Genomic DNA, 13,067 nt, shown 5'->3' on the forward strand with positions numbered 1-13,067 from the left:
TTTTTCTCAAATTTTTGAACAAAATAGACGTCCAATTTGTTTTTTTTTTTGGAGATTAAAATTTTCAGTCCAAATATTTGAGAACTGCGATTAAAATCATTGTGGATGACGGACGGCTCGCATTGGAATGATTTGGGATCGTGTCATGACGACGAAATCGTGCCAAAAAATGAGAAAATAATGAAAGAGCTGCAAAAAAGAGAAGAAAAAATGGAAGTTTTTTGGTCCACTTGATTTGTCGTCGTGTCGGTCAACCTGGGGGAAAAAGAAAAGGAAAAACAGAAAAAAAGAGGGAGAGAGAGAAAGCGAATCAGCAGGCGAACCTGAGGACAAACGGCGCCGAGAGGTGACGCCAAGTCTTTGAGGGGGAGGGGCTTGTCGGTTTAAGGCCAGCTGGGTCGGCGGCGTGATTGCTCGGCGCTTTTTTTGAGAAAGTTGCCCTTGGCCCCTTTCGCCTTAGTTGCTCTGCTCAAAGCTTTCCAGAAGCCAATCGACGACTGCCAATTTAATGGAAAATGAATGGTCGCCGTCACGCGTCCTCTCCAGGTTTTTCAGAAAAAGTGTTTTATGGATGGAAATGTCTTATGGAAAATGACTTTTTTTTAGTTTAAGGGCTGTTTTTTTGTTTTTGTATTTTTAATCAAGCTGGAAAAGTAATTTTTAATTTTTTTAGTCATTTTTTTGCTAATAACTAGTCATTGGTTAATGAAAAATGAAGTTAATTTGACAGGTTTTAAGTTTGTTTACTATTTAAAGTCCATTAACTTTATGTTTACTGCTTAATTTCAATAGAGTTGAATTGAAATTAAATTTATTTTTTTAAGTCAAAATGACTTGTTTTTCCAAATATATTGCTTATTTTTAATCAAAAAACGACTAAAAATGCATTATAGAATGTTAATTTTTTTGTCTTTTTTGGAATTTAAAAAACAAGAACAATGTCTCTCTTTTAATGAAAAAAAATATCAAAAATAAATTAACAAAAAAAATAAAAACGTAAGTCACAGCCTAGACAAACTATAAAAAAAGTGCGACTTATAGTCCAGAATATACGATACTATCTTTTAATGATCTTTCTCAAAGTAAAAAAAAAAATCAATAAAAAACAATGGACCCCAACTGTAGTAAGACAATATTAAATGTGTACAAGACAATCATTTTTTTGGAGGCCAAATCCTTTTGAGTGAAACAGCGTTTGCAGTAATTGGGCATACGACACAGCTGGTGTTGTCACAGCCGTGGCCGCCTCGCCAAACAAGCGCATCCTGTCAAGGGTGATTGCGTAAAGCGTGCGTGTCATTTCCTGCTGTCAAATCCCTCTTTCAGGTGACTAATAACACCACCTCGCCGACGTGACTCACGCAAACCAAACACACAAAAAGGCGGGGCTAAGAGGAGAGGGGGAGGGGCTTACAAGCGGGCCAATCAATTATCACATTATCTGGCATTAGGTCAATTTTGTCAAGTTGAATTTATGCATATATAAGCCTTACCTTTGATTTTTTTTGCGATAAACAAGGCATATATGCAAGAAAATATCATAATTTACATTTTTAGGTCTTAAATTATTAGTTTTAATTGGGTTTGCTTTGTAAATTAGTTCTTTTTGTTGTTGTTTTTAAACTTTTACACACCAAAAAATGCACTACTACGATTTTTGACCCTAAAACGGATAGTTTTAACGTCAACAAAGGGGTTTACGAGGGTGCTGGAGAGGAGCGTGATAGCATTTCAACTTTCCTGAGTATAAAAAACAAATAAAATGGCGTATTTTGCTCTAGAAAGCAGTGAGCAGAGGAATTAAAGATGAAGAATAAGAAGTGTTTGAAAATCCCTGAGTGTCTTTGAGCGTCCATCTTTGTTTGCCACCTGCAAAGGGGAGGGGCTAATTAAATAGAGGCGAACCCTGAAAAAAAATGGCGAGGGAAGCCGGTTAGCGGTTAGCTTGGTTGGTTGACACCTAAGGAAAGAAAACAAAACAACAACAAAGTCACCACAAATAGACAAAGAAGAAGAAGAAAGCCCAACCCACTTTAATAACAACACACATCTGCGCCACAGGCTCCGCCCCCTGTGGGCGGGGTGACGCTGTGTGGATCGATGAGAGTAATAACGGCAAAGAGGAAGAAAGTAGAAGAAAAAAAAAAGAAAAAGTCAACGTTTGTGTGTTTGTGTGCGTTGCCGTGGCGACCTTAAGTCAAGATTGGTTAAATTTGGTGGGGTGGTTTTTGTGGGGGTTTATTTTAAGACAAAATTGAAAAAATACCATCTAATATGGTCCATACACAAAGCTAAAATTCAGCTACCATTCTGTCGCAATTCTTGGTGTTACCACTAGAGGGAGCTTAGACGAAAAATACATTTTTTTACCCGATTAGCATACGCGTTAGCTCTTACGGACTAGCAAATGTGTACAATCCACGAAATGGCCCATAGGACTTTCAACGCAACACGGATTAATTAAATTCTTGCAAAAAAATGGCAGAGTACTCACTGTAGGGGACGCACTCGTACTGGATCTCCAAATATTTGTAAGTCCCGGGGCACGGGTCCGGGAAGACGTCGGACCCGGCCACCACTACGCACTGGGTGCGGTTGTTACATCTGCAAAGAAAATATGACATGAAAATGGCGTACATTATACTTGTGTGTGTCAAAGTGGTGGCCCGGGGGCCAAATCTGGCCCGCCGCATCATTTTGTGTGGCCCGGCAAAGTCATTCATCACGATTTTCTGTTTTAGGGTTTAATTAAAATGAAGAGTATAGATGTATATTAAATTTTCTGATTTTCCCGCTTTTAAATCAATAATTGTCATTTTTTAATCATTTTTTTTTAGGTTTTTTTTCAAAAATTATTTTGAAAAAATCTAAAAATATTTAAAAAAGCTAAAATAAACATTGTTTTAGATCTATAACAACTTGCTTGGTGTATGTAATTGTAGCGACGCGCCGTTAGCATTCTCGCTAAGGATTATTTTGGTGGGTGACTAATGGCGGCTTATTTTTGGGATGAGTCGACTCATCAATGAGCTAAAAATACGCATGGTTACTCAAAACAAAGCGCCGAGATGAGTGGGATTGTTAATAATATGCCAGTGCTTCTAAATGGATGTTTTCTCAAAATACGAGTAGAGTATTTTCAAATATCTCATTTTGATTCATTGTAAAGATAATTATCTGTTTTTATAAGACATAAAGGAATTTAAAAAACTAAAATAATAAAGATGAGAATATATATTTCCTTTTTAAAAATGAATTAATGCAATTCCCCTCTGTTTATGTTCCTGTTGCAATTTAATTTTTTTTTAAACATTAAAATTAAAGTTTAAAAAAACACTACATTGAAATATTAATAGCTGTTATTAGTATTGTATTTTTAAAAAATATTTCTTTATATTTTTATAAATATTGTATAAATTAATCTAATTTTAATGCAACCGAAAGTGATACATTTAAAATGAATAAAAATACGATTTTAGAGTATTTATATTTTTTGATTTTTATAATGTATATATATGAATAAAATGTTAATACAAACATAAGTGATGCAATTAAAAAGAATAAAAAATAGATTTCAGTGTATTTAAATAAAGTTTTAAGGACCTCAAAATCAAAATCTTTACAATAGTTTTGATTTTTTTTTTGGCAAAAACAAAGATGTACGGACCTTTGCGACATGATTTTGACGGCGTCAGGCAAGTAACACTGCACATTCTCCATCTGGAAGGGATCGGCGTCGCAGATCTTGTCGTCGGTGCGCCCGTAGTTGGCCGTCTCGATCATGATGACGTCGCTCCCCGGGCAGCGCAGTTCGATGGGGTAGCCTTCGCACGCCAGCTCCCGCCGCATCAAGCCAAAGGGCATCATCGACCGGCTCAGCGCTACGAAGGAAGAAAGATGGCGACTTGAAAATAAAACTATTGATTCGGCCGTAGACCCCCCCGTCACCCGAAATGAGACGCCTTACTACTACGTGGCTAAATGGGCGCGGGTAAACACACACACACACACACACACACACACACACACACACACATATACACACATATATACACATATAAACACATATATACACATATATACACATATATATACACATATATACACATATATACACATATATACACACATATACACACATATACACACATATACACACATACACATATATACACATATATACACATATATATATACATATATACACATATATACACATACATATATACATATATATATATATATATATATATATATATATATATATATATATATATATATATATATATATATATATATATATATATATATATATATATATATATATATATATATATATATATATATATATATATATATATATATATATATATATATATATATATATATATATATATATATATATATATATATATATATATATATATATATATATATATATATATATATATATATATATATATATATACACATATATACACATATATACACATTCACACATATATACACATATATACACATTCACACATATATATACATATATACACATAAATACACATATATACACATATATACACACATATACACACATATACACACATATACACACATATACACATATATACACATATATACACATATATACACACATTTATATACATATATATGCACATATATACACATATATACACACATATACACATATACACATACATATATATGTATATACATGTATACATACATATGTACGTATATACATGTATACATACATATATATATTTCAGCAACACATTTATTTAACTATTTAGTTATCTCTAAAATGTCTTTTGCTGTGTCTGTATTCTCACAGTGACAGTAAAATTTCTCGAATACGGGATAAATAAAGTTATCTAATTTAAATAAAAAAGTCCTACATTATGCCCAATATTAAAAAACAATAACAATAATAATATATAACGTTCATATTAGGGGTATGGAGACTAAAACTAAAATGGCTGCTCAAAAGGGTTGAGCTCATTAGATGGTCGCAGGTGTACCTAAAGTTGTGGCCAGTTAGCAGCTGCGCTAATGACAAATTAGCCGTGGCGGGTAATGGATTTGTCTTCATCGGGTCGCGTTTAGTGAAAAATTGCAGCGTGACAAAGCAAAGAGTTTTTCGCGTGCACATGATCGACGGCGCCTCGCAAATTAAGCTGAAATTAATTACACAAACACAAGAAGATAAGCATATGTGGCGCTAATGAAACGCCGACCCATCAATCAAAAGCAATGCAGGATTTTTCTCCATTCTTTCTTTTATTTTCTGATTTATTTCTTTTTCTAAGCCGTTCGGGAAACGACCCTTCAAAAATAACAACTCTCTTCATCATTCTGCTGTGATTTAAAAACGACCAATCACTTTCATTTGCTGCCAACCCTCCCATTTCATGCCTTTTTCGTCCAAAAGTAGCCAAATTAGCCAATTTGCTTATGCGTATACCGTATTTTCCGGACTATAAGCCGCGCTGTTTGGTTTACAGATGCCTATTTAGACAGTTTTTGTCCATTTTATTATTGTTACTCTAACATTTGTATTCTTAGTTAATGATTGGCAGTGGGGATGGATGTTTGTCTCTCTATTTGCCCTATGACTAACTGGCGACCAATCTTGGGTGTAGTCTGCATTTTGTATGGAAGATGGATGAATGAATTATTCTTAGTTTTTGATCAAATTAAAAAAAAAGCTCACTTAAAAATGTTAATTTTGGTCCAGTGCAACAAATAATTTTTTTCCGTTCTTAATTGCGTATACTTTAGCTACTGCGGCTTATACTCGAGTACAACCTATAGTAGTCCGAAAAATATAAATGTATTCAAAAAATATATGTATTAAAATAATTTCACCCTAATCCTAATTGTTAAATAGGTGAAACAAAAATATAAGACTATTTTCATTAATAAAAAGTGTATTGATTGATACATTTCTCTTCTAAAAATAGCAAAACATAGTAAATTGATGAGCTTCATTTAAATTCTGTCATTCAAAATGAGGGCTCTAATTTGATTGGCTATCAAAATTGATCAAATTTCCTGCAAACAATGGCTTTTATTTCCATTTTTTTCCCTGAAAAAGTGAAATTCTATTTATACTTGTATATATTTAACTTATTATATTATACTAAACTATACTATTTATACTTTTTTTTTAAAAAAAAATCCTTCCAGCTCAGCTAACCAAAACATCACTGATCAATAACTTTAATTATGCCTATTAAACAATTTGCCAAAAACAAATCAAATCTCTCAAATAATAAGCCTAAAAAAACTAAAAACCAGTTTCAAGCCCATTCATAAGTAGACCACCATTTTCCCACCACAGGTCCACTCCCCACACTCTACAATTACCTCTCCCTACCACTCCCCACGCCTGACCTTTGACCCCTCCCCTACCGACCTTCCGTTGACTTCTAATCGTTGTCCAACCGCGATGTACTTTGACCGCACGCTAGTTACTAGAACGAAGCCACATGTTGACGCCGCCAGGCTTTGTTAACCCTAAAATGCTAAAAACAAGCTTTAACGCCACCTGAGCACATTTGACAAGTTATGTTTTTTTAGGGGGGGGGGGGGGGTTATGTTTACCATTTTTTTTTTTGCCTCGTCTGCTGTTTGCATTTCCACGACAGTAATTAACTAGCATTTTTGTATCTAGGTCTTTGTTATTTAGCGCTGTGTGCTAGCCAGGCAGAAATATATGAAGTGTATGTGTGTGTGTGGGGAAGGGGCGGGGCTGAGCGTTTTTGTGTGTGTGTGTGTGTGTGTGTGTGGCAGTCATTCAGACTTGATGGAGTTAGTTACACAACTTAACTCCGCCCCCTCCCCTTTTGTCGCATCAATGGCTGGCATTTAGAAATACTAGCGAGTCAATTGGCGGTGAATCATGGAGCACGCGTACCCAGAGGACCGCCCAAGGGGGTGTCGAGGGTGTGTATATGTGTGTGGGTGTGTGTGTGTGGGTGTGTTGTCAACATTGACCCAAATGGGCACTGCGCCATCACAATTAGAGGTGGATAAAGTAAAGTACTCATACATTTACAGTACTAAGCATGTATATTATAGTTTAGAATAGTGAAATAAACTTTTCAGAAGATAGAAAATAGCCGATAATTATATTTTTTTAGGTTTATTGATTAAAACTAAAATATTTACATCAATTTTTGGGGGGGGATTTTGTTTTTTGCTGCTGATTTGTTGTGGAAAAATGTTGTTTTTGTTGTTGTTGTGGGTGCTTTATATGGGTGTAATGTCTGATAAAAAGATATTTTTCGCTCTTTCATATATTTCTGAGGTATTCGATCATCAGATATGTTAAATCACATGATTAGTGTGTAAAAAAACAACAAGATTGTTTCCAATGATAACTATATATATGTGTCTTTTGAGAGTTCAACTTCAGGACCACGGACAGCTCCTCAGCTAGCTGGTAGCCTCCAGAGCAAAAAGATGCTAATGCGCATGCTATTTTTTTAATGTTCAAGCTTAGTGAATTGACTAAACAATTTGCAATGTTCCCAAAATGATAATCACATGGTAATGCTAACTTAATTTTCCTTTTCAAGCTTAGTGAATTTGCAATGCCCAAAGAAAAGATGCTAATGCTTTTTCACCCTTGTCCTTAGTGAGTTAAACTAAAATGAGTTTATTGATTTATGCATTTAGTTTCTCAAAATAGTCAAACACGGTAAATTAGTATGCTTCATTTGAATTCTGTCATTAAATACTAGCTTTTTACTTCCATTTTTCTAAAAAAGTGAAGTTCTATTTATTGTATTATTGTATTTTATGTTTGGGTAGTCGGTTTCAATCCGTCCCAATTCTGTCTGTTCCGCCCCGCAAACAGTCCCCCGGCCCCCCAAAGGAAAAAGACGACAAGTAACCCTGGGCAAGCGTGGTGGGTCCGTGCCTCTCGGCCCGGCTGGCCGATTAACCCGGCGGCCCCCGGGCCCCCTCGGGCTCCGAGCAGAAGCCCCTCGCCGTCTCTTTCGTTCGTTGCCCGCCACGCATGTCAAACAGCACAAAGCCATGGCGTCGGTGACCAAAGTACAGATTGACATTTTGCATCTTTTTCCCCGTGCGGAGGTATACGTTTATGTAAATGTATATGCAAGTATATGTAAGTACAAGTATATACATGTATATGTATATAAATGTATATGTATATATATGTACATGTATATGTGTATATGTACATTTGTACATGTATATGTGTATATGTGCGTGTACATGTGTATATATGTCTATATATGTGTATATATGTGTATATGTGTATATATGTGTATATGTGTATATATGTCTATATATGTGTATATGTGTATATATGTCTATATATGTGTATATCTGTCTATAGATGTGTATATCTGTGTATATATGTGTATATCTGTGTATATCTGTGTATATTTGTGTATATTTGTGTATACATGTGTATATGTGTGTATATCTATGTATATCTGTGTATATATGAGTATATAAATGTGTATATAAATGTGTATATATGTGTGTATGTATGTGTATATCTGTGTATATCTGTGTATACATGTGTATATATGTGTGTATGTATGTGTATATCTGTGTATATCTGTGTATACATGTGTATATATGTGTATATAAGTGTGTAAATGTGTATATATGTGTACATTTGTATATGTATGTGTATGTATATATGTGTGTATATATATACATACATATATATATATATATATATATATATATATATATATATATATATATATATATATATATATATATATATATATATATATATATATATATATATATATATATATATATATATATATATATATATATATATATATATATATATATATATATATATATATATATATATATATATATATATATATATATATATATATATATATATATATATATATATATATATATATATATATATATATATATATATACATACACATACATACAAACACATACATTTATATGTACATGATGAGCTACTAATTATCTGGAGGAGTTAAATATGCGAGCAGTGGCTAAATGAAGCGACAGCTGACTGTCGGCCATTTTTGTAATGACACCAGCTCATTTCCTAATAATTTTGCTCGCCCATCTGCATGGCAGCGCGAGGACGGACGGACGGAGGGACGGACTTACTCCACAGCGGCTCAAGTACTCGGCTTCATAATGGAAGCTACAAATTAAGAGCAAGTAAGAGAGAGAGAGAGAGAGAGAGAGAAAGAGAAAAAGAGAGAGATGATTGGATTTGAATCATTATCTTTGCGCAGTAATTAAAGCCTGAGGGTGAATGGCTGTTTGGACCGTCTGACAAGATTTTTTTTCCCGTTTTTGTGAGAGAAAAGCTTAAGTTTTCTTCAGCCATTACGCCGCTTTTAGCCATTAGTGACGCTTCACGCTCAATGACGGAAAGGACGTTCGCGGGGGGCCAACCGGGGGTGCATAAAGACGGCACGTGCGTTATTTTGTGTACAAATATCGACGTAGTTTTACAAAGCTGCGTAAACAATGACATGTTTGAGCAATGACAACAATGGAGTCAATAACAAAACAATGAATATACACAAATATTGAGCCTAAACTTCAGATTTTCAGTATAAAGTGCACGGGATTATAAAGTTCAGTGATGAAATTTATTGTGCTTAACATTTGTTATTTAACTTTTAACAGAAACGCTCATTGGGGGGAATAATGTATTATTTTTTAGTTATTTTAATGAAGATTTTGCACAGGTTTGACTCTCATTTTTACAGTAGAGATGTCAATGTGGCATATTTTCGTCCCAGATGTCCATTTAAATGATGTCCCAGAGCCAAATGTTGTTTCAAAGAGACGTATTTGCAATTTAAATACATTTGAATAAAATATCAAGCACCTTCATTAGTGTGGAGATTTAATTAAGGTATCTGGAAATATGAATATACATCAATGTAAAAAAGGAAGATCCATTATTTAGGGATATATATATTGTACTATCTTCCCAAAAAATGCCAAATTTTGTATTTTCTGATATATTATTTAAAAATGATAAATTCCGCCATTACTTACTTACACAAAAAAACAAGTCCTGCATTATGGCCAACATTAAAATAAAACATTTATGTATGTATGTATATATGTATATATATGTAATTATATATATGTATGTATGTATATGTATATATGTAAGTATATATATATGTATGTATATGTATATGGGTAAGTACATATGTATGTATATGTATATATGTAAGTACATATGTATGTAAATGTATGTGTATGTATATATGTAAGTATATATGTATGTATATGTATATATGTAAGTATATATGTATGTATATGTATATATGTAAGTATATATGTATGTATATGTATATATATGTAAGTATATATGTATGTATATGTATATATGTAAGTATATATGTATGTATATGTATATATGTAACTATATATGTATGTATACGTGTATGTATATATATGTAAGTATATATATATATATATATATATGTGTGTGTGTATATGTATATATATATATATATATATATATATATATATATATATATATATATATGTAAGTATATATATATATATATATATTTATATATATATATATATATATATATATATATATATATATATATATATATATATATATATATATATATATATATATGTAAGTATATGTTTATATATGTATGTATATGTATATATATGTAAGTATATATATGTATGTATATAGATACATACATTTATATATACACATACATACATATATCTATACACACACGTATACATATTACAATATATTTTTTGTTAACACATTCTCAAGTGACCAATCGAGACGAGATGAAGGGCGACCGAGCGACGAATCACCATCCGCCTTCTCTTCGCCGGAATCAGAACCAAAACAAAAAAAATAAACCATGACAATGATGAAGCACGACCGCTAGGAAAGCCTTAGCAAAATGGCAGCCAAAAAATTAACAACACCATCACAGCCATCCAATCCTATCAAAGCAAAACAAACCCTTCCAGACCTGCAAAAAAAAAAAAACACCCCCACTCCCTAAAACCAACTCAACTTCGCCAAAACACAACACTATTTTCCGTCAAAAACTCATTCCCCCAGACAAATCTTGGGGCGACCTATCAGAGAGGCAAATATTAAGACAACCACTGAGACGACAACCCAAAATTTCGCCCTGTCAAAGTACTTCAACGCTAGCTCCGTTGCCTAATTATGCACTGACAAAAAAACGCCCCAAAAAAACAAATCTTGGCTATAAAAGACATGGCCCCGAAATAAAAATCAGCGCGTTGAAGTATGAGATGCAACCGGTGTAAAATATTTTTTCCCCCAAGGGATAGAGGAGCGGCGCCACGAGCCGCTAGCGACTTGCTTTGCGTGGCGTATCGCTCTCGCAAGAGCTGGCAGACATCTTGTGTCGTCTGGTGGACGCAATGTGTCGGCGGCGTCAAGCAAGGCGGAGCATAGCGGGCGCCATGCTAATAAAATACAAAGCACCCTGCTGAAGTTTGAGACTGGATTTTTTTTACTCTTGTTTTGTACGAAAAGGAAGCAAAAACGAGTGAGTTAGCATAACATAAAATCTAGCAGGACTGTGGCAGAAAAATTGAGCTTTTTATGCAAAAAAAAAGGGTTAGATTAGATTAAATTAGAATTTTATTTTATTCCATATAAGTGAAATTTCTTGGTTTGGGATTTTTTTTGGGTCAAAAAACAGCGAAAAAAGGCAACAAATAGAAAAATGGCAAATTTAAGATTGGATGATTTAGCCTTAAAAACTAATTCTTAGATTTATATGTCAAAAATACTACTGATATATGATTTATTCTTATTTTTTTTAGCTGTAGTTTTAAAAAAAGACAATAAGGACAAAATTAGTTAAAAATTAGGTTAGGAACAAAAACGGCAAAAATTTAAGATTGGAAGATTTAGCTCTAAAAATAAAATCTCAGGTTTATGTATGTATATGTATATTTCTATTTATGTATGTATATATGTATATGTATATATCTGTATGTTTATGCATATTTATATATATATATGTATGTATATGTATATATCTGTATGTATATGCATATTTATATATATGTATGCATATGGATATATATATCGATGTATATATGTATATATATGAATATTTATATATGTATGTATAAGTATATTTATATATATCTATGTATATATGTATGTATATGTATGTATAAGTGTGTATATGTGTGTATGTATGTATATGTATGTATATGTATGTATATGTATGTATATGTATGTATATGTATGTATATGTATGTATATGTATGTATATGTATGTATATGTATGTATATGTATGTATATGTATGTATATGAATGTATATGTATGTATTTGTATGTATATGGACGTATATGTAAGTATATGTAAGTATATGTAAGTATATGTAAGTATATGTAAGTATCTGTATGTATATGTATATATATGTATGTATATCTATGTATATGTACGCTTATTTATTTATTAACTTATTTCTTACCTATTTATGTCTAAAATATCGTTTTCTGTGTCTGTATTCTCACCCTCTTGCTCCTGTAACAATGAAATTTCCCAAACACAGGATGAATAAAGTTACCTAATCTAATCTAATTTAAAAAAAAAAAAAAAAAACCCAAAGGCGCAAATGGCTAATTTGCTGCTCGCCATTAGCGTTAGCATTTTCCAAACTGGCATGCTCCAAGTCTGTCCATTCCAAGGATGCCCCCCAAAGCAATAAATGACACATTTCGAGCGGATGAATGCCAAATGAGCTCGTTACCGCAAAAAAATGACCCAAAACGACACTAAAAATCGCACCTACGGTTACGTCAACGTATCTCCACCTTCCCACACAGCGGAGGCGAGTTCTCCCGTCATAAAAACGGCGTTCCAAGACTCGGCGCATGCTAATATTTGGTCTTTGGACTGTAGCGTTAGCATAGCGCCGGCTCGTTTATTTCACGCGACGTTCCTGACCTGGAATTCATGGCGGTCCCAATAAAAGCAATACTATAACGTGCATTGAA

The 13,067-nt window shown here is 33.1% G+C and overlaps 1 protein-coding gene across 3 annotated transcripts in view; it reads right to left on the reverse strand.

The window, feature by feature from the left end:
• Positions 1–13,067, reverse strand: part of LOC144208342 (adhesion G protein-coupled receptor L1-like) — a 102,322-nt gene that overhangs the window by 37,367 nt on the left and 51,888 nt on the right. For all 3 annotated transcript variants that reach the window (XM_077734128.1, XM_077734129.1, XM_077734127.1), the window contains exons 3-4: positions 3,668–3,881; positions 2,495–2,604 (exon numbers count right to left, since the gene is read on the reverse strand). In XM_077734128.1, the coding sequence (XP_077590254.1) occupies positions 2,495–2,604; positions 3,668–3,881 (324 nt within the window). The remainder of the gene's footprint in view (positions 1–2,494; positions 2,605–3,667; positions 3,882–13,067) is intronic.

The sequence above is a fragment of the Stigmatopora nigra genome, chromosome 15 (genome assembly GCF_051989575.1).
Source record: "Stigmatopora nigra isolate UIUO_SnigA chromosome 15, RoL_Snig_1.1, whole genome shotgun sequence".
NCBI lineage: Eukaryota > Metazoa > Chordata > Actinopteri > Syngnathiformes > Syngnathidae > Stigmatopora > Stigmatopora nigra.